General features: G+C 30.6%; 3 protein-coding genes across 4 annotated transcripts in view; 1 reads left to right on the forward strand and 2 right to left on the reverse strand.

The window, feature by feature from the left end:
* Positions 1–24,313, reverse strand: part of LOC113397339 (dehydrodolichyl diphosphate synthase complex subunit DHDDS) — a 412,132-nt gene that overhangs the window by 354,040 nt on the left and 33,779 nt on the right. The window lies entirely within an intron of this gene.
* LOC135194112 (putative uncharacterized protein DDB_G0285869) overlaps positions 1–24,313 on the forward strand; it is a 317,179-nt gene that overhangs the window by 60,101 nt on the left and 232,765 nt on the right. The window lies entirely within an intron of this gene.
* Positions 1–24,313, reverse strand: part of LOC113397249 (venom dipeptidyl peptidase 4-like) — a 39,248-nt gene that overhangs the window by 8,478 nt on the left and 6,457 nt on the right. The window contains exons 1-7 of one of the 2 annotated variants that reach the window (XM_026635525.2): positions 9,946–10,032; positions 5,874–5,946; positions 4,548–4,866; positions 4,284–4,378; positions 3,296–3,373; positions 1,238–1,499; positions 802–971 (exon numbers count right to left, since the gene is read on the reverse strand). In XM_026635525.2, coding sequence (XP_026491310.2) covers positions 802–971; positions 1,238–1,499; positions 3,296–3,373; positions 4,284–4,378; positions 4,548–4,866; positions 5,874–5,924 — 975 coding nt within the window. In that variant the 5' untranslated portion in view covers positions 5,925–5,946; positions 9,946–10,032. Of the gene's footprint in view, positions 1–801; positions 972–1,237; positions 1,500–3,295; positions 3,374–4,283; positions 4,379–4,547; positions 4,867–5,873; positions 5,947–9,945; positions 10,033–24,313 lie in introns of those variants that run through there. The other variant, XM_026635524.2, reaches the window with a different exon arrangement.

Below are 24,313 nucleotides of genomic sequence, written 5' to 3' on the forward strand. Positions count from 1 at the left end.
AAAAATGTCGAATTGAATTTAGTTTTTCTTTTTTAAAAACACCGCTAGCAACGTTAATCCAAGCGTAAACACGAATATGAAGTTGTGCTGGAATAAATGTGGAAAATTAGCAAACTTTTTCGAAATAACTCGCCGACATTAAAGTAACTAAAAATGTTAGTACTTTTTTCTTTGAAACAGTGAAAAAAAAACTTACGAAACTATTAGTGTATAAATATTTTTTATTCTTACTGTGTTATATTTAATTACTAGATTATATAATTAAATAGTTAATTCGTAAAACAATACCAAATGTTCAATGTATGTTACTTAGTAAACTTAAATTAAATATTTAATTATTGACAGATATCGTGTTTATTCCGTATAATAGATATATTTGTACAATACGAGTATTATAGTTCATACTTGAGTATATAAAATTTCGATGTTTTAAGAAAATCGAGTTGGATTAAATATTGTTTATAAAATTTATACTGATAAAGAAATAGGCGATACAGACAAATAAATTACATATTTTATTGATAGTTTAATTTTCTAATCGCATTTATTTAATTTATACAAGTCTCAAATTCATGTGATCAAAGTTTATTTGTCTTTCAGTATAAAAAGATTGCAATTTTAATTATATCAATAATATACTCATTAATAATCAATATATTTTTCATTCATATTATCATTTATGAAACTATAAAATTATTATGAGAATTTAATTTGGGACGACCTTGCTAAAATCATACAAACGTATATGCTGCATTATTTAATATGGGGTAATATTTATTGATACCAATAAGTTTGACATACCTTCGGGTATCGTATATCGCGATGAGTTGTGTACTGAGAGTCCACGGAGCCTGGTACGCCGAAGTGCGGTATCTGCATTACTCTAACGTTTGTGTCGTCAAATGTCGCGTACGCCATCCTGGCACCGTCACGCGAGAACCAGAGCGCGTTGTTAGAACTGAAGACCTCCTCTACACGGGATAAAAATAAATTACTCGTAACATATTAAAATAAAGACGTAAACAATAATTGAACTACCATTCCGTTCCCATTCGAAAAGTCCTATAGCTGTCCATGTTCCTCAGTTTCCCATAATTATGATGTGTATATTTAATATCTCCACCACAAGTACTAAGATTACTGAACTGAACTGATTGAAGTTTCATAAAGTGTACAATAATATAACAAGAACAATTTAAATCGAAATATTTGCAAAAGTAACAATAAAAATACCTACCTTCATATACCCAATCAGGAACACCGTTGTAAACAATATTCTTTTGTCCGTTAGTCGTGATTTGCTGAGGAGCATTCGCCAAACTCGATTGGTAGTAAATATTGTTCAAGTAAACGTAAGCCAGTGCTGTACCCGATGGACCCCAAACGAAGTTCTGGAGAATTGCCTCGTTAACTTCCACCCCGGGAGGTATAATGGGCGTCACTTCACCAGTGATGATATCAATCACTGAATACCGAGCTTCGAAGCTGTGCCTATATACCTACAATTATATGACTTTTGTTTATTAATCTTAAGGACTATCACATATTAATATAGAAATGTATGTATATAATGTATATCAATGATTTATATATTAATTTTCTACAATTATTAAAGTGACGGTATACACAATATTGTATAACGAAAATATAGAAATTTACCAAAACATAACATATTCTATCAGGACATAGCAACAGTAACAAAATTTTGTTGGGCTGAGATAAGCAACTTTCTTGAATACAAATGCATGTTTCGATCGTCTACATTACTGAGTTAGTTCAGTTTGAATACTGTAGTAATCTAATATATAATTGTGTTTTGATACAAGTTCGAGCAGAAATACGTAGATCGTATGAACATGACAAACATTATTTAAAGGGCCCAATGTGGTCCTTGTGGGACACCAGAAGTAGGGATGCATATTTTGATTTTAGAACATTTATGACTTAAACTTTTCCAAAGTATTTAAATATTAAACTGATCTATGGTTCCATAAACTTAATTAACGGTAAATAGCATCACGTGTACTTATAATCCACAAAGAATACAAAATTATACACAATGGATATTATTTCATTAAACCCTAACGATAATTTTTGTATAACATTCTGTTTTAACCTATCAATGACAAAAATGTTCAACATTATTTTATTGTTTATAATGCAATTGTCACAAGTGCTCTTAACATTTTAGTCAGCAATAACAAATAAATTCATAATAATGTGACTTGGAGTGTCAAGGCTCGATTTGTTTCGGTTATGGTCTATTAAATTGGAATAATTGTTTGTCTCAACAATATATTTAATATCATTTTATTCTTCATTTCAATTTGATACGCTAAAATATTGTCAATAATTAATTTAAATCGTCGCTCAACCTTTACTGTATCAACTCGCTGATATAAGAATTGTTAATTATAAACTGGTCTTGGTGATCTTTATTTAATTCATCAGCAAAAATTTCTAAATGAGATTCTGGCATAAAATTGCGCATGATTTAGGAATTTTAAGATACCAGATAAAAAAACTAAATTAACGTCAGTCATCGTAATTATCATTGATATTTTTAATAGTAGGTATGTAGGTAATATACGTTCATCAACCTCAATATTCACCCTCATAGACAATGTAAATATAAATTTTAAACTAGGTTCCTCGATCCCTCTGCGAGCGTAACATTATTTAAGATCACGTCTGTTGCTACAAAGCTTTTAGAGGCGCGAGTCGAATTAATTTTTGATTGAATTATTTTTTTTTACTTCGCGCCATTTGTTTACTAAATTACGCGATGGTGGTGATTAAGTTCGATGTAGTGTTTTTTTCTTGTTATAACGTCAGCACCTTTACATTTCAACGATATTTATTCAAAAAAATATGTTATAATTTTTCACATGTTTTTTTCTTAAAATCGGTTAGATCAGATCCTATTTCCATAAACATTGTATGTGGCATTAGATATAGCGTATTTTTATCAATGTAATGCCAGCCTACTTATACTTCATGCCATTAGACATCAAAAGGCATGGCATAGCATGTCTTGTCTGTCGAGTACCATTTGATGGTATTACACCGCCATTGATATCGGCTCAGCAAGAAACAGTAACGAGAATATTTATGCTTACAAGATCAAAACGCCGCCAGCAAATAAGAACCATATGAAAAGATTATATCCTAATGCATGCAACCTTCAAACCGGAACACAGCAATGTACACTAACTAAAACTAAAGTACTAACTAAGTAGGGCCATCTAACATGTTTCCCCGCTGCCAATAAAAGTACCAAAGACAAAATACTAACCGATTCTTCGTTGTAAGAAAGCACCACATATCTCCCATCAGCCGACAGCTCTGTCACTCGGAAAGATTGTTGCAGGATCTAAAAATAATAACTTATCAATGGAAAGTATTTTTTACTTGAAGTTTAAAAAAAAATTATACACTGACGTTACATAAATTATAACATTTAATATATAACTGAGCTGTACTGGACTAACTACAATGTTTTAAATTATGTACCAACTTTAACAATTTAAGTTCAACTAGAACTCGTGTATAACGTGTGAATTAACTAAGTTTCGCTTAAGGTGTTTGTCAAGATTAAGTAAGATTCAGATTGTATACATTAAAGGAAGCAAAAATAATATATATATATAGTAAATAATTCATCAAAATATCATAACCATTAAGATTTGTGATTATATACACTACATTAAAACTAAATATATACACTAGAACAAAAGCCGACAAATAGCAACGGGAACATCATATTTTGTTACATAATCATTATTTTTTGCCTGAACAACTTATTAAATTAGCAAACAAGTTGATGACGAATAAAATTACACTAATCATTTTCTCTCATCGAAGAACGGAAACAGTATAATGAGAAAAAAGTGCTAAAAGTGTAACTACTTATCATTTCTGTAACAAAATTTATAATCTCGTATTTTATGATTTATAGGTAGAGCGATTGAAGGATGGGTCTCATATAAAGTGGCCACCACTGCCCATAGACACTGGTACTTTAAGAAATATTAATCAATCCCCAAATCACCAACGGGCCACAACGTTAGGACCAATATGTTAAGCCCCTTGTGCCTGTAGTTGCACTATATCAAATAAATGTATTTAATTGTATTGTTATTATCATAGTAAACTTGTTATTAGCTTAACTTAGCTCAGTATTCCGTATTGTTTGAGTCTGTATGTATTAAGGGAATACTTTTGTTCTTAACGTTAGTGATTACGAACGAACTAAAAGTATGAATTGCATTAAACTGGTAAACCTGTGATGTATTTGAAACAATGATTGTTGAACTATCGGCATCAACATCATACAGCGCCAGATCACCATTCGCATTTCTGAATAATATTTCTCCATCTGAAATAATCCAATATTAAATCTATTATCACGTACGAGAATAAAATTACTTCGTTACTTACAATTCCAACTGATTGTAAGAAATATGTGATATTCATATCATGACACGTTTTATCAATATTCTAAAGTGTCACACTAATCAATGTAATGCAAAGTAAAAAATACATACTCGATGTCCAAGTCCCATTGAATATTGGCGAAGCAAACTCCCCGTTTATTACATCTTCCAAATTGATCTCTCCCAATCCTGGCGTCGACGGTGGTGCCTCAGTCGTTGTCGTTGTTGTTGTCGTCGTCGTCGTTGATGGAACGGGTATAGTTGTTGGGAATGTTGGACCTTCTGTCGTCGATATAATAGGATCAGCTGACCCTGCGTCGTTTCCTGTTAGTAATACTACAAGCGTAATAACAACACCAATAGCGACCAACATTGCGACGAAACCGATACCATAAGTCACTCTCTTCGACTTTTTACTCGCAACCAGGACCTGCGAAAATACAATAACAGAACCACTTACACTCACTGAAAACAATATCACTTCTTTCCAAATAGATAAAAATACTCAAAGTAATCTTATAGATAGCATCATTGTGTTTTAAAGATACAACACTGTTGCTAAGATAACTGATAACACGTGCTTCGTCTCAATCGTATTGATTCTAATGTCGTACAAATCAATTCAATATGAACAGAACAAACACCGACCTTATAGGAAAACTTTAAACAAACTGACAATTAAAAAAACAGATCAGTTCTTATATCGTCCTAAACATCGTTGAGCAAGGTTAACAACTTATTGAACGTCACGATATCACTTTGATTTTTTGATAAAAAGCATGAAAATTAATAATTACTATCCTTATTATTATTATCCTTACTAACTCTTATGTATTGAAATGTATTATTTTTGTCACTAAAACTAAGGCATGCTCGCCTGTGATTTATAATACTGAAAGATTTTTACTTCTTTGATTTCCTTTCTAGTGGTCAATGATTCAGAGTTATCAGAAGGGTTATCTACTTGACATATAAACACTATTAAGTATTAGTAGTAATTACTATGATGTAGACTTTTACGCTTGCTCGTCAAATAATAAAGAAATAATAAATTAAATTAAAATTGTTAAAGTGTTAGATTATTCGATATTTATATTTATATTATTTATTTGGTTAAGCGTATAAGTTAAAATAATAAGTTAAAATTCAATAGTTCGATAATTTTCGTCAACATACACCCTACGTTTATTTTAAAAATTATATCTTGAAATATAGATCGCATTTGAATATTTTTTTTTTCTTAATTCATGTAACATTATCGATACCAAATGAATATTTTGGGCTGATTTCAATAAAAATATAACGAAAATATAATATAATTAGATTTATAAAATATTATTAATAGACTAAAATGAATATGTTACTACTGTTAAAATAATCTTTTTTCCTTTGTTATTTTCTTTCAGGGAAAATTATGAGTAACATCGGGTTCATTACCTGATCACTAGTGCCCATCTCCATGGTCGAGTTGCCGTTATCTTGTGCCATGGTGAAGCGGATAAAAGATCACCTGTAAATAAATAATTGGATATCAATATTTAAGTGTTAAATTAATAACCTATTAATATTATTAATATTTCACTTGGTGGTAGGGCTCTGTGCAAGCCCGTTTGGGTAGGTACCACCCATTCATTAGAGATTCTACCGCTAAACAGAAGTACTCAGTATTGTTGTGTTCCGGTTTGAAGGGTGAGGGAGCCAGTGTAACTACAGGCACAAGGGACATAACATCTTAGTTCCTAAGGTGGTGACGCATTCTTGATGTAAGGAATGGTTAATATTTCTTACAGAGCCATTGTCTATGGGCGGTGGTGACCACTTACCATCAGGTGGCCCATTCGATCGTCCGCCTCTCGACATCATAAAAAAAAAAAATTAAGTATCGAATTTTTATTTGATTTTTTACTGTTATGTATTATTTTTCTACTTTTTATCGTAACTGTATTTAAATAGTTTTTGCTTAATAGTGCATGCTGTGGTCTCCTATAATTAAAGGAACACACAACTTTTAAAACTTAAATTCATTAACACTCTTAAAAATATATATTCAGTGTGTATCTTTTATTGGAGACTCAAAAATTAAATAAATAAATGTATAATAATAATATTGTAAAAAATTTTATAAATAAAATAAATATTCATAACGTATTGACAAAACCAACGTTTTCTAATTTTTAAAAAGGAACAATAAAAATAATTTTAGATTGAAATATTGGTTTTTATTTTAATTATTTTCGAATTTTAATATGCAAATATTATAATAGAATATATTTACACTACTATTAATAAGAAAGTAACTAAGTCATTAATTTTTAAAAACAACAATAATAAAAAGAGAACTCAAAAAGGCACGGTCGTAAAAATAGTCAGAAATTAATTAAATTAGAAAAAAAGGTTTTACTTACAATAATAGATTTGTATAAGCAAATATATAATAAATATAAATACAAATTAATATTTTTGTTATAAATAAAAATTTTCCTCACTGTTAAGACTTCCAAATTCTCGAATTCCTTGTCTCGTAAAACTCGCCAAGCGGAACGAATACATGTTACTGCAGTTCGCTAGCTTATTTTTATTTATCAAAATAATTATTTCATAAATATATTGTGTCTTATATTTTCTTTGTATCTACACGATAGGACTTTTGCATGCCATATTTTAATTTAAAAAAAAAAACTAATCAGTTGTTTTAAAAATGCAAAACGGAATTTGCAAACCTCAATGCGACTTCCGAAAATTAGAACAACTCCACTTTCAAAATAAGAACTGAACGAACGAATGTTGTACCGGGACCATTCACAACTCGCGCCAAAAAACGTAAAAGATTAATAGATAATTTTAATACAATTGGTTGTCAAAAATTGATATGAGCCAGTTATCTTATTACATTATTATCTTATTAATCCGTAACGTAAATTACAATTCAAGTTTTTTATTATGTGTGTATCGATACCAGTTAATGTTACCATAAATGTATATATAAAGATAATATTTTCAAACGTAGCACCGTCACTACATATTTACCTTATCTTATATACTGTTATTTTTATTAGGATCTATTTAGAAAAAAATTCCTTAAAAATGTTAACAGATTAAGAAAATGTATTTATAAATCAATATTTAATATTTTTATTCTAAATCGAAGTCCTCACAATGCTATATAATGCTATTGCTGAGCTGCGATTTTGTGAGTAATCCACAAATAATATAATTTAAGCAAGAACTATGAATAGCAATAAATATATCTTCTGCCTAAATACAATCTGGATACTCTCGGGCTCTTCTAGTTTTTAATAATTTAATAAAAATTTAATTAAATTTAATAAAGAAACTTAGCAATTGATTCCAAGCTTACTTTTTCTATAAAAAATGTTGTAGGTACTAAAGTTTATGCTTTACGATTTTCCAAAATAGTTACATCTGTATACTTATTTAAATATTAAAAAAAAACTTCAATGTATTTAATTGTATGAGTATAATAATTATTTAAAAGTATCACACAAATAAAAAAACAGCAAAACAAAAAGCTTAAAGCGTTAAATAATAAAACATAATCCTACTAAAACGCAGTAACTTGACATATATTTTAAGATATATAAGGATTTTCTTTGTACATAAATTTGCCGGTTAGATTAGTTCGTTAGCGATGTTCAAATTACGTTACGCCATTTCCCATTAAGAACAGAGGTTAAATGACAGCCCGAGGCACGAGATACAAATGAGCGAATAAGATAACCGAAGATCTTCTTACGTAATTATAACAGAGGATATTTTTTATTCCTTATTAAGGAAGGCAATGAGCCAATTGCGATTACGGTGTGCAATTGTTCCCGATGAACACGTTCGGCCATATGCCATTGTAAGAACGATAGATGTCTCCTTAAACGTTATTCGTCAACATGTTAAACGGGATTTAAGATATTACGTTTCTTGTGCAAAAAGAAGCAACTTTGAAAAGTATTACTCTGTGGCAATATTATAATTTTCGAATGCGCGGTGCTCAGCTAGGCAGATCTTCGCGAAGCCCTATCACAGATGCTATGATTACCAACTGAAACTAAATCAAGAGTATCGTACTTGGATACGTAGTGTTGATACGAAAATAAACGGTCAATTATTGTGGTAAAAGCTAAAGGAAATTATTGATGGAAGGAAGGAAGTAATGTCTAGGAGAAACATACTCGTATTGTACCGACACGCTAAGATAATTGCTTCTCCTAATCCAAGTCACAGTAACTTCATTATTTACAGAAAAAAATCTGGAGTTGTAGGTTGAAAATATTTATGGCAACTAAAACTATTATTATTATTTTTATTTCAATAGGCAGATCTGACAAATGGACCAGATTGTAAGCAGTCACCACCGCCCAAAAAATGTCATCATCAACCTTGGGAACTAAGATGTTATGTCCATTGTGCCTGTAGTTACACTGGCTCACTCACTCAAACTGATATTGCCGTTTGGCGGTGGCATATCTGATGAGTAGTGATACCTACCCAGACGGGATCGCACAAAGTCTTACTACTAAGTTTTTCTGTACAAAATAAAAAGTCAAAGAACTTTTCTTTATTAATATTGACGAAGTCTTACTAGATATGTCATATTGACAATTATTATTGTCAATGTCTAAAGATTAAATGGCGTAATTGTATCTTATTGCCATTATCTTATCGTATAATTAGATAATAATTAAAATTAGATTGTAAATTCTTCAAAGTGTTTTGAGAGGTGGGATTACAAATTATTAAACCGCAGATGTAAATTTGTAATAATTGATATATATTATATGCTACAAAATATATACATATTATAGACTTCATTAGTTATAAACAATACGTAATATAAATAAAAAACTACCTAAGAGTCAGGGCGTTGTATAGTATATATTCGATTTACGTCATAAGCGTTTCATTTGGAAACGTTACAAATAGAAAACTTGCAATCAAATTCAGCAACGAAAAATTAATAAAGTACAGTACATGTTATAGTTCTACATACATACATACTCGGTATATACCACTTCTAGTTAATTCTACATTTAGATCATACTTATTAGTTTGATTAATATAAAGATGATGACGATATTGATTTCATTTTCAAAAATTTTAATAAAATGAATTTTAAATATTATTATAAATTAAAATATAACGTTGTCCTTTTTTTGTTGTTTTCTATTTATTCATACCACCGCCTCGTGTGTTTATTAAAACGCTTTGATAGATTTTGCTAGACAAATCAGCCTTTTGCTAATTTGACATAGGTATTTATAGCAAAATAGTTGGGTAGTTTTAGTTATCCTAGAAGACTATTAAACAAATATCCGACTAGACTGTGATATATTGATAAAATGACCATTACGCTTTATTCAGATCATAAAACATATTCGGATATTAAAAAATATAAATAAAAAAAAGCAACATGTTCGGTAGGTACCATCACATTTAAGGTTAACAATAAAAAAAAGGTCGTAAGAAATACGTAAGAAATATACTTAAGATCACTTACCACGACAATTAAATATTCAACACCGGCCCGTGGCCGACTTTCCGCCTCACTAAATATTGATATTTAACAGCGTTAAGCGAGATTAAGATATCCGTATCTTTAATAGAGATAACAATTAAATTAAATAATCACTAATCAGATATAATAGAAGGCGAATGATAAAATGCAAATAAATTAGATAAATGTAAAAAAAAAACATCTCAAATGAAATAGTTATTTCGTTAGTACTTACACAATCAATGCATTTAGCATCATTTTATAGTTCTAAGAAACTATGGGAAATTTTATTCGACTTTTGAAATGCCTGAATACTTAAATAGATTTTCTTATGGTATAGTTTGACGAGTATTTGGATCTCTTGATGGTAAGTGGTCACCACCATAGACAAAGTCGCTGTAAGAAACATTAACCATTCCTTACATCGCCAATGCGCTACCGACCTCGGGAACTAAGATGTTATGTCCCTGCATTTTAAAACTGTAATACTCCATTATTTCTCGTAAAAATTGAGGAATACAGATGGCTATTTTGGGCTATCCCTAAGAAATAGAGATATCATCGTGGACTTTTTATAGAACGTTTTAAGGTGTACAATACACAAGTAGTACATTATTTTGATCTATCTCGTAGGGTGCAGCCCACGATTGCAATTTATGCGCAAAAAATGTCTTTATTTACGACATCACATTAGAAACCTCTAAAATTATCAGTATTTCTCAAGTATGGTATGCATGTGTTATACATATAAACCTTCATCTTGAATCACTCTTTCAATAAAAAAACCGCATTAAAATCCGTTACGTAGTTTTAAAGATCCAAAGCATACATATTGACAGCAGGAAGTGATTTGTTTTATACAAGTAGTGATAGTGTCAATGAACTTTACATCCTTTTACATCTTGGTTATTTAAGTATATATTACTCTATTCAGTTTGAAAAGCCATGAATCGGTAAATCGATTCCCTTTGTAATATAATACGTAAAATAATACAAGACGTATTTGCTATAAAAATATTTGACAGGGGATTTTTAATGTTCTCATGCTTGGAAGACAATACACATTGAAAATCTGCTTTGTGTTTGCAAAATTAATCCTTCCTCTTATCCAAACCAAATTAAGATACAAAACCCAAAGGAATAATTTATTTACAGTTTTCAATTTTATATTTAATAAATTTTACAAAGTAATTTTCAATTGAAAATAAAACGACCAGATAAACATGCAATTTGAAACTAAAATGATTCACTGACACAGAACCTTCAGTACTGAGTATTGTCTTAACTTATTATTAAATTAAAATATTTTACCGCCTAATACATTAATACCTTGTAGCGTAAAACATTTAAAAAAAAGACCGCGCGATCGCCTGCCACAGAGATTAACGTTTTAGAGGGAAGTTTGTATGCTTCGTACATACCATTTCTGAGTCAAAGAAATTTGTCGTTTTAGTTAGGTGTTATTTATGGCTATTAATTATAATTCTATTAAAGTTATTTATATTATTGTTGATTGTTATTTGTTATTATAAAGTTAGATATATATTAGATAGTATTAGTCTTTACTTTTTAAAAGATCACGTCTGGTCTGTAAAATAGTTTATTCAGTGACTATGAAAATCTAGATTCTAGTTCTAGTTAGTAAAAACATATTTATTATTGTCATCGTCGTCAATTACAGCGCTTGTTTTCATTCTCAGTTAAAACTAGCCAATGTTTCAAAAGATCGGATACAGAATTATGTGCACAAATACAGGTGCAATCTCTATTTTCTTATTGACATAATCCGAAGGAAATAAATCCGATACGACCGGAAAGAGTTCACGCGCAAGGACTATAGCTTTAAGGTAATTTCCGATGCACGGAATCGTATGTAATACCAACTGCATTCTCCTACTGAAAAGTTCTTGAAAGGAATTCTATCTTTTTTTCATTCACCTGAAATTAGAATTGATTCCAACTCTATGAGCTAGCTATCAGTTTGACGTAAAAGTCTTACTTATGACTTATACACTATTATAAGGCTGAATGTACATCATTCGTAATGCAAAGAACCTCTTTGCATTACGAATAACCGTAAAATTTTAGTAATTAGCACGTCTTATTCTCCAATTTACTTCATAGTTAAAACCATGATAAGTAATCTGTATAATATTAACTATGATATTTATTAAAGAAACGTTACACACTATTTCAGTCTTGAAATTCTATTCTAATCGCGCTCTAACAATTTATACTTTATAAAAAATATGATCAATTCAATATCCGTGGTATACGTAAAATTCCGCTCTCATTTTCCTTCAAATAAATATTTATTAATCTTCTGTCCTTTGTGACGTTACTTGACGCGACATTGTAATATTACTTTGAGTGAGCCCAACAAAGTTTCACTTTGAAAAGTTAAGTATTCAAATAATATAGTAATAATAATTCAAGCCTTAATATGCTAATGTTTCCCTATTAACACACTCATAATCTTTGAATATATATTCATATTTCGAGTTTGAATAATCGAACAATTACTTTAATGTTAATAATTAATACGCCTCTCTCCAGAAACTTGTAATTGTGAGACGCTAACATTGTTATCATACCCTACATCGTTGTGTTACCAGAATAGTTCAAAGAAAACGAATGAGCCCTATGAATGGACAAATTAAAGATTATGGCAAATAAGACAAAGGATGAAACAATAAGTCCCGCCTTTTGTGCTGAGCATACGTTTGGGCAAACTTTATGACGTTTTTTTTTATGACGTCACATTATTTTGCCGCTCTATACGAACTTTTGTGTGTTGAGCGTGTTTACTTCGTCGATATATTGTATTGTATAATACATTTTTTATTATGAATTATTTTAATAATCATCAATTTTGAATCCTCAATGTCTCACGTCTTCCGCGATGGTTGCACAAAGATAAAAAAAATTAATAAAAACTATTGGCATTATATACGATTAGAAAAATGGATAAAACCTTCATATCTTTAATTTAATGGAGATAACTTGGTAAGCGATTTAAATACGTATTATATAGTTCAAAACAAAAAATACTGTAATTGTCTTTATATAATGTACCTTGGTGGTAGGACTTTGGGCAAGCCCGACTGGACAGGTACCACCCACTCATTAGATATTCAACCGCCAAACAGTAATACTTGGTATAAAGGATGAGTGAGCCAGTGTAAATAAGGTGTTATGTGCCTGTAGCACAAGGGATATAACATCTTAGTTCCCAAGGTTGGTGGCGCATTAGCGATCTAAAGAATGGTTAATATTACTTACAGAGCCAATTTCTAAGGGTGGTGGTAACCACTTACCATCAGGTGGTCCATTTGCCTGTCTGTCCGTTACCTATCATAAATAAAAGAAGTATCATATCATTAAATCGTAAAACGGAACAGAAATTCCAATTTCCGAAAAAATCTCATAAAGGCGGTCTTTCAATTTCCCCCCGTTTTCATTTCCTGCCCTCGCGATATTTTAAAGCGTCTCAGATTTATTCCTCTTTAATCATGAATACAAACTTAATTTCTATGAAACACTGTACTTTGAATTTTTTCACAAAAACACAAATATCACAAGGAATTTGAAATTAATCTAAGTCTTCATTTTTTTTTGTTTTTTTCTTTTTTTTATATCATTGTAATATTGATAATAAAACGAAAAAGAGGGTACTCTTTTTCGTTTTATTAATACTTGAACTTAAAAATTTCAAAATGTATACAAATAACTTATATTTTGTATATAGAGTACTTTTAGTACTAAAATTGTTTAAAAGCTATTTCAAAACGGAATTGTAGAGCTTCCGATTTCAAATTGTCGCTCGACTTCCGTTTAATGTGGTAACATTATTTTCCTACGTACGATTCATACATTCTCGTACATTTTCTGAAATGTAAAATAATAAAACAAAAATCAATTATAGTAAACTCGGTATCGTCTTCATTATTATTTATCAAAAAGAAAAACAATTTAAGCAACTTTAAAACTAATCAGCTGATACATAAAATTACGTATTTATTATGAATTAAAAAATACTTTAAATAAAATGTGCAACATGGGTATATTTTTAGGAAAAAAAGAAAAGTTTTTTTTTAAATATTACACTTGTTTATATTCAAAATCGAATATAAAATAACTAGTTCGAAAGATGTCGTAAACTCTTTCGGTCATTTTACTTCAATATTCATACTTTGTTATTAGTCAATCTATAATCCAATATCTATTAGAAATTATCTCTTATTTTCGTTTAATACACATTAAATTTCGCGTGTTCTTGGCCCCTGGCCATCTCTTAACAGCTGTTATATAACAATGAAAAATAAAATAACTTCATGATATAGTTTCATAAACACAGATATAATATTTTATCACTAACAACTATACCATAACCAAGCTATCAAATATCTTGTTAACTCTATTTAGTTTCTTTATAATATAAGCAAATATGTATCATAATTTTGTTGCCTTCGGATTTTATTAGGCGCAACTGCTTAAAAATATATAAATAAATAAATCGAGATAAGTAATAATCTTTTAACTTTTAATCGTTATGTTTTTATACGATTAATTTTATGGATATATTTTATACACTAATAAAAAATAGTTAATCGCTTTATTATATATATTTTAAATATTAACTAAGATATCGACCTCCGTGGTCGAGTAGTGAGTACACGGGTTTCATTGGTACGCCACTCCGAGGTCCCGGGTTCGATTTCCGGACGAGTCGATGTAGAAAAAGTTCATTAGTTTTCTATGTTGTCTTTGGATTAGAGTAATGTATGTGATGTTGTCCAATATTTATTTATTATTATTTTGAAACTCCATCTCCCTTCTCAAATGCGTGTTAGTCGATACAAATATTACAGTATTTCAGCTGACACAGAATTTTACTTAAAGATATTTGTCTTCACCGCCGAGGTTTTACAACTTATTTTTTATTATTTAACATGTATTCGAAAAAAAGTAAAAATGTTCGTACAATAACGATTCAACAAAGCATATTGAATACATTTTGACAGCGTTTAGAGTATATTATATTGAAACGTATATGTATCTTTAGGATATCCTTGTTAGTACTACATCCAATATCCTAAAATAGGTATTTAAACGCCTGACTTTGAAAATTAACACTTCAAATTTTTAATTATGAAACAAGTGACTTTTAAATGTCTCCCGTGCTCTATGTCAGTCTGATAGAGCCATTTATCGTTAGCTCACGATTACTTTCCTCACGAGTCAATGCGAGTGACCTGAATAATTAATTGCAGCACGTAATGTAACATAATAACAAATTTATTGCGTCTAAGGAAACTTACGTAAGAGGTTGAATTTTTGGCAATGTTTTACGATTTCTCCATACTATTGTTCGCCCAGTAGTCAAAATTCGAACATGATCATTATTAAATTTGAGAGAAAAACATAAGAATATTAATGTTTCCAACATTTCTATCCACTCTTATATCGTATTTATTTTATTCATAACACTGAAGGTCGTTGATAGCTACTAAACAAAAAAAAAAGGAAAATCGGTTGAGAAACAGAGCAGAAAAAGGTACTGAACTGTTTTGTCTTTGTCTATTTATACAATAGATATGCTATGTCACATAAATAATTCTCTCTTAAAACAATATGATCAACATTCGAATCTACTAAGATATTTTGTATTGAAATATTAATAATTAACAGAAGTGATAACTTAAAATTATATACGTTGAACTATTTAATATTGAACTTGTTTAATTTGAGAAAAGCTTAGGTTATTATTTCAATTTTATGTATTTTAATATGATAATTTAAGGAAAAACTATTTATTAATAAAAATTATTATTGATTATAAAATATATTAATATGTACATAACAATTATGTATATGTACATACACTGAATTCTAATGCACATATTCAAGAATTGTAACTAAGAATATATAAGAGTAAGGGAAGCCAGACAGACTGGCACCGTAACGCGTTACGTAACGAAGCGGTTTACCCTCCCATAAGAAGTTATTACTTCAATATGGTACCATCAAACAAAGACAATACAATCTTATACTCCTAATATCGTATTTGCTTAACATTGACGCCAAACATGAGTTTGTCATAAAATCACTATTTTATCATATATACGATATATATTTCCATAAGAGTAAAATTCATTTATACATTTTTAATCAAATCAGTCAGATCAGTCAATATAATTCGGATAATTTTATTTAATAGGAAGCTGAGCGTTGCGAGATTGGGTAGCGAAGCTGCAGACGGACTGATCCACGTCTATTTTTCATACCTTAAAACACTGTCTATTGAGTGAATGCAGCTGAAGCCATATCGCACACGTTCCTTGCTTGTTTTGTATATCAAACCTCACTCTACTAAGGTCTTGTCCACCGGAAATGCGCTAAGCGAGGCTACGAAATTTAATTGATACTAAAGGTTTATTTTTTCCTCGCGCATCTTCTTCGCACATCTCTGGTGGCGCAGCCTAACTATAGAATAAGCTCGCAATTACGTCATTCGTTAATGTTGTGGAATTAGTGACCACTTCATTGACATTGTAAATGTATTTGACACCTCTTAGTCTACTGCGTTTTTGGTCTAGTGACCAAGTGTACAGACTACACAGTGCTGGGTTCAAACCTCAGGTTAAACAGATATTACGTTTTCCTGAAGAAATTATTTTTTCAATAATAACTCCGAAGTAACTTGGAAAATTTGTAAAATTGAAAAGTTGTAATTCTGTTGCTTAAACTAGTAAATCTCGAGTTTTTGTCTACAAAATGTTATTGATCTTCACGGGTTGAGTTGCATTAAAATCATTTAGTGATATCAACGTCTTCATCACACAGATTTAAGAGTAAGAAATATAAAATTATGTATGTTTAAATTCTATTTAAATACCAACAGTTTAGGGTTTTGTCAGGAAAACCACAATAGCCTCTATTAGAGATTAAATTACATTTAAATTTACTAGCCATTTCAAGTGAATTTAACTAAACACGTATGTACATATTAGGAGTATTGTCGGAGAATTGTATGAAATATTTTTACAAGTTATATACAGATAAACTAAATAAATACAATGTAATTTGCGTTTATTTTTTTGCACACAATGACATCTTGTAATAATGAGTGTCACTCACTCTAACGCACGTTTATAAGATTTTTTATCATAGAGGGCACGCATTAGTGAGTGACTAGATATATAAATAAAATAAATAAATAAAATAACCTAACTTTAATTTTTACTTTTTTTTTTATAAAATGTATAATAAATAATCTAGTTGCTGCTAACGTTACTTACAAAGTTCAATTAGGTACGTCATACGCTAAAAGCATTTAAAACAGATCAATCAATTTCAAATTGACTAAATTTAAATTAACTTTTATCAATTTTAAAATTACAATATTGAACTTACATAATTGATATTAAATAAATATAAATTAAAGTGAAATCTTTTTACTCGAGTAAAGGAGAAAGCTGGTAACAAAACAGGTTAGTTACAGTCATTCTAAGAATATTGAAAACCTACAGCCGTACTTATAAATATTATTTTATACATGGTACGTACTGTTTTCAGCTGGAGGTACTCATAAGCGATACAATGTTTATATTATGAAATGTATAAATTATAGAATTAACGAAGTAAATACCGTGTTAGAAATTTAGCTAAAAATCGGTATTTTACTTACAAAACCGGTTATGGTATATACAAATACTTATATGATATTATTAAACATTATGATACTAGTTTTTTAACATTAGATATTAGGTCATTGTAACCGCACACTACATAAAAGGTAAAATACCTCTAATGTAAAGTAATGGTACTTGTTTTATGTATTTCACTTCACTCTCATTAATAATAACTAAACGTCGTTCACCTGCTTCTAATTACGTAGCGAAATCAAATCAAAAAACATCACACATATTAAACGATGTATTTCTATTTTCATTTAACCAGAACAAATATTAACATTATTTTATTTTTATTAAAATATGTATAAAATATTAGATGCTAAGTATTAATTTAATCATGATTTAGATGACTAGTATTTATATCTAAACTTTCAAATTAATTATATATCATAAACATAACCCAATGATAACTATTTTCAATGAATAACAACCGCGCTACAATTCATCCGATACTGACTAGATAAAGATTTTTTCCTGACAATAACCTCGCCTTACTTAATACCGTATTTCGCAGAACAAAGGCCCTTGCCATAAGGGTCAATTTCACAAAAAACAAAAGATCCAAAGAAATAATACTTTATTCTCCTACATTACTTACAAGTCCCTCGTGTTCGAAGCGGAACTAAGGAACTGAGCACTTTTGTATTATACGTACCGAAAGGGGGTCAACACGAAATAGTAGAAATGATATTAGGAATCTATTTCCTTTCTTTAACAGGATTATTGTAATGTTCGTCACTATCTTGTAATGAGACCGTGTAATGAGTTTGATGTTAAATCATATAACAAATAACAGAAAACGTAAAATGTAGTAAAAATTATATTTTTTAAAGTCCCACTGTTAAGCTAAGGCCTCGTCTTCTTTTGAGGTGCGGGTTTCCTCACGATGTTTTCCTTCACTGAACAGGAAATTAAATACATGATTAGGGCATGAACCCACAATCTTCAATCTCATATATATTGTGTATAGAATATTGAAACAGCATGCATGAAGGTACAGTTGCTATGTATTAGTCTCCTTTCATCATTTAGAAGGTTAGTAGAGTTTATTCAGCACTCAGCTCCAGTGCCTGGCAATGTCGCATGTCATCTTGTTGTCATTTCACTATCACATTCTGCGGTGAGTATCGAGTTTGTTCTTATATATAGCTCTGAAGCGTACATATTAATAACATGTTAATAATAAAATATTACACTAAATAAAAGAAAAACAATATTACCAAATAAGCAATCTTTAAAGAGCTGTTCAAATAGACGGCTTTATTGCTAAAAGGCAATTTGTTAAAGACAAAGCAAAGTACGTATAATACCACAGTAGACTTTAAACGAAACTCATTTAAATTTATATTATAATTATTATACGGAAATAATACTCCGGCGAAACAAAAGAAGGGCATTCAGATAAGATTGAATAATATATACGTCATGACATTAATCTGTTACGAACGTATTTGTCTTGTTCGTTTAGTAACCTAGCTAGGCTAGGCTGCAAATCCCTAGATCCTTGATTCTACCCCATTTCACGATAGTACAAAAGTTGTACAGTCCGGAAGTTAGCAGAGCTTACGTAGACGGTCCTGCGCTTGCTACCTTTTCGGTTCTGTCGGATTCTGAGAGTACCGGAATAGAAAATGTACTAATGGTTGCGCACACACTTGTACAGTATAATACGTGCCTTTGAGAATGGCAGTCATAACCTAAATCAGTCGTAAGGACATTATAAGAGTATTTTACAATTTTAATAAAATAAAACAGACTTGTATTAATAAATAGTCATCTAAGAAGAAGTTTTGAGACATATCAAGACAACTACAAATCAGAGTGGCACTATACAAATAATATTACATCTCCAACCAAAACATGCAAGTCTTTCAAAGATGTATTTCACCGGCAAGCTAGATATGATTTAAAAACACAAAGCAAGAACATCAAAATTTAGTCCGAATGACTTATATATTATACAACTAGATAATGATATAAAAATGAACTTATACATTCGGTTCTACGTTATGGTATAAAGTTATATATTTTATGTACATTGAACCCTTATTCAAGCTTCGTACTAAAGAACATTGTAATTGGAGATAGACGTAGAAATTTCAATGAGTATGACTTTAACAATAAAGTAATTTAATCCAACTAAACACTAGCTACCATCTTACGTACAATGTTATAGATTTCCAATGTGTGTATAAGTACATACAATATCGTAAAATTAATAAGATTAATAAAATATATTGAATGATGAATTCTTTTTTAGGAAATCTTTAAGGATGAAAAAGATACTAAAATAATCTATAGAATATAGATGATTTCAGTATTCTTTTCGTATTGATATTTTCATTGAATACTTCCTCCTTTTTAACTGACGGTATCAGACGTTTTTCCATACCTCGTTTAATAAATTTTATTAATATATAAGAGTAATAATCTTATAACCAACGCCAACGAGACGATAGGAATAAGACAAAAGCCAAACAAACAAAATCACCATCGAACTGACTTTGTATCTTTGGTCGAGAGCTTGAATAATCTATGATATTCATTAAGGAATTTCAAAAATAATGCGGATTGAACATTGACGAAACTGTTATCGGAACTTTGGAAGTAAAATTAAAGTGAATATAAGTATTTTAGTGTAATAGTGTTGTATTATAAATAAAGATATATTAATCAAGATCCGTTAGTAGTGCACAATATAGATAGCTATTAGAATATTGCTTGGCATACGTATGTAACCAAGGTTTGTTTATCTTTATTCCTTCCTCGCCTGGAATAGACTATACATTAAACACAAAATCAGTATCAAAGTCATCAAATATTCAGATACTTGTTGTTGTTTGACATCTTTTCTATTGTTTTGGTTTACAATATTTTTAATGAACCTGAATGTTTTATTTCTTGGCAGCGTCATGCATGTAGCTTATGTCCATTACAGATTTTAATGAAACATTTGTTCAGCGGCAATGTTGCTAAGCTTGATGGTATTATTTAAGCAAAATAAATCGTCACTTACTGTTATTAAATAACCTATACATAAATCTAACTATGAAAGAGGTTGACATCCTTGACCGTGGTCGATTGTCCGTAAAAGATAAATAAACCACGAGTAGCCCCACACAGCCTGTTCCCTGTAATTTCGGAGAAAAGTGTCACAAGCTAATTCAGCACGACGCAATCAGTCAGAAAGATATTACTATATTAAATATTTATGATTTGAGAATATTCTATATAATTCATTATCATTGTTGGTAAACCAACGAAATGATTGTCCGATAATAGAGCTGCAGTTTACCGTCGGTTAAAGTGATTAGGCTGGTATTAACTGATTTGACCTTCACAACTCGCCGAATCAAACGTCAATTGGTATATAAATTAGTAATTTGTAACTTTTTTTCATAATGTTGACTCATGCAATAATATGTACCAAATCAAATTGCCCCGAATTCACCACATATACATTTTAACCGAAGATTGCGGATAAAAATTGACAAACAATACTCAATTTCAACGTGTTTATCAAACATATCGTGGTAAGCAGTGAATGCAACCTACATGGATTTAATGAAAATCTGCTACACGTGGATCAACATATCTGTATTTATAACACACTGGTGGTATGAGCTACAAATACTTTTCAATAGGAAAAGAAGCCAACTGGAAGGAAAAAAAAACAAACAAGTTGTTACTTTACTTTAATCCAATAGTTCTGTTATAATGAAAATTGATTGATTTACATATACAAATAGGTAATACACGCAAATGGATCGAATAAAAATTCTTAAATTAAAATATAATTCGACCTTTCCACAAATCTCTGTATTTCATATATTCAACATTGCGTTAGTATATACCCGCATAAGGTCCCCATTCCTTAAAAGTAGCTATAAAAGTAATTGGACTTGAATTCGCAATTAGGTTTCTTCATCAGAGCAAGCCTGATTACTTTAGACATCTCGGAGTAAACTTGAATTAAGCCACTTGTCTTATTCACAAGGACATTATTAGATACGACTCTTACCAACTTAATGGAATCAATTTTAAGATAAAAAATTTTTTTTTACCAAAATAATTAAAAGGAAAAAGTTCTCAGTTGTGGTATTATATTCGTGTATAATCTAATATAAAAATATATCATTGAATGGTTTCACTTTCTAATTCTACAGATTCGAAATGAACCTTCAAACTCCGAGCTTCTACTAAGAAGTTCTTTATGTAGACTTCCTATCGGCCCGTCGCGGTATTTAAATCCAAATCGGTATATGTAGACTCATAAGCTAGCTAGCCTAATAAGTATACTAAGTTTAGTTCGATTATAGAAACATATATTCAATAATTAGATTCTAAGTTTGTCACAGATAAAATTCTAAAATTAATAAAACTTCTTGTTTTGCATATTCATCAAAACACTTAGGAACTTCCGCCGTAATCCAGTTTACTTGCTTTCCATATTAAAGGTTATCCGGTAGTCGTAATAAAAAATATTTATAATTTTTGTTCCTGTGAACCATTTTTATGTAAAGAAAATTAGTTTAAAAAAAAACGTATATTGTTATAAGGGGTTTTCCAATAGGGACTTGACAATTTTTAATTTAGATTGTGAACTAACCTTTTCACTTAACATCAAACTGTCACTGTCAGTTTATACAATAGACATAACATTTTCATCATGGTGAAGTACACAAACGAAAAACGTCTGCAAATCATAAAAATTTACTGCAGAATTTCGGAATCGGTGGCCGCTACTTTAAGAGCGTTAACTCCAAATTTCGGTCGTAATTCTCGTCCTAGTAGCTTATTAACAAGTTTAGTGAAAAAGTTTCAGTCTACATGTTCGGTGTGTGATGTTGCCGTGACAGAGAGACAACGGGTTGGTCGAAGTGTCGAAAATATCGCTGTCGTTGAAGCGTCCGTAGCAAATGAACCAAATCAGTCCATTCCACGGCGTTCTCAAGAGTTGGTCATCGCCAAGACTACTTTATGGCGAATTTTGCGTAAGGATCTTGCTTTACACCCATACAAGATCAGGCTCACTCAAGAATTGAAGCCGATGGACCATTCGAAGCGACGTACGTTCTCCGATTGGGATCTGGAAAGGATGCGCCAAGACGATAAATTTCATCGCAAAATCATCTTCAGTGACGAAGCTAATTTCTGGCTCAATGGCTATATGGACTTGGACAGTGGTTTCAACAGGACGGCGCCACAAGCCACACAGCACACGCTACAATCAATTTATTGAAGAATAAGTTTGGTGAGCGTGTTATCTCAAAAAATGGACTAGTCGATCGGCCGCCTCGTTCGTGCGATTTAACGCCTCTAGATTTTTTTCTTTGGGGCTACATCAAGTCGTTGGTCTATGCTAATAAGCCGCCGACGTTGGAAGAGCTCAAAGCCAACATTGAACGCAAAATAGCAGCCGTGTCGGCCGAAATGTGTGGCCGAGTCATGGAAAATTGAATCCAACGAATCGACCGCTGCAAACGTGCCCGAGGTGGCCATATGAGCGAAGTCGAGTTCCATACATAAATCTATTGAATGTACTTCAACCCGATTATAAAGTTTTTGAAATATCTTAAATGGTTTTCATTTTATTTTGAAAAAAAGTTGTCAAGTCGTCAAGCATGAATATGATGATTTCGAAATAGTTTGTTGCTATAAACTCATCCTATACTAATCCGGTAATGGTATGCGATCTGCGTATTATTCCAGAGAACAAGGAAAATACGCTTGTATAGTGCGATAAATATGACATAAACAATAAAATGAAATACGTAAGATATATATATTATTTTTTATAATGAAGCAAGAATTTTTAACATATAAATCTCGATTATCAGCGAATTATTTTCCGCCCGCGGGATCGGCCGCATGATTAGATAAGACTTAAAAGCCTAACAAACAAAAAAATAAACAAATTATGTTTCACGTTTACAATATTAGTGAGAATATACATATAGGACTATATCCATCAGAAGTTATAAAGTGTAAGTGAATTGATATAATTTTCACGCTAATTCCATGATCGAAGTGTGACTGTAAACATTTATTGTTCACTGGAGCTAAACTGATGAGGTTAACCCATTTAACCTTGTTTCTGTACGTAACCATCCAGTACATAGAAGTTTAATGCTATAAACGAAGAGTTTCCTCTGTCATACTAAAATTATAACGAGGTAGTTTTGTTCGTTAGCTTTTTCTGGTTTTCGCGCAATAATTACTAATTCAATTGTTATAGAACATCCGTATTATTTTACATTATATTTTCAAGTTTGCCTTAAGAAATACAGTATGTTAATATCTTAGATATTTTTCGAGATAGGTATGTCAGAATCTTCATCTGACGACGAGATTTTTTTCGGCGCTTTTGCGTTGCCAGAACTGTCGAATACACAGACATTTTCTATAAGAGATTTGCAGGTCTTCAAAGTTTCCACATAAAAGTTACTATTAGTATGTTTAGAAAACAAGGAAAAAACTATATACTACTGTAGTTTAGCTTAGTTATCTCGGAGTATTTCCGTATCGAAATAAATAATATATTCGTTTTAAACGTTTTATGTCGGGATCGTATTTTAAGCTAAGCTATTCAAAACGATGTTCACGTAATCTCTTGATTGAAATAAAACCTTTGTTTTAATAATTGGACCTGAAGTGGGGGCGGGCAGGTAGCC

The sequence above is a fragment of the Vanessa tameamea genome, chromosome 3 (genome assembly GCF_037043105.1).
Source record: "Vanessa tameamea isolate UH-Manoa-2023 chromosome 3, ilVanTame1 primary haplotype, whole genome shotgun sequence".
NCBI classification, from domain to species: domain Eukaryota; kingdom Metazoa; phylum Arthropoda; class Insecta; order Lepidoptera; family Nymphalidae; genus Vanessa; species Vanessa tameamea.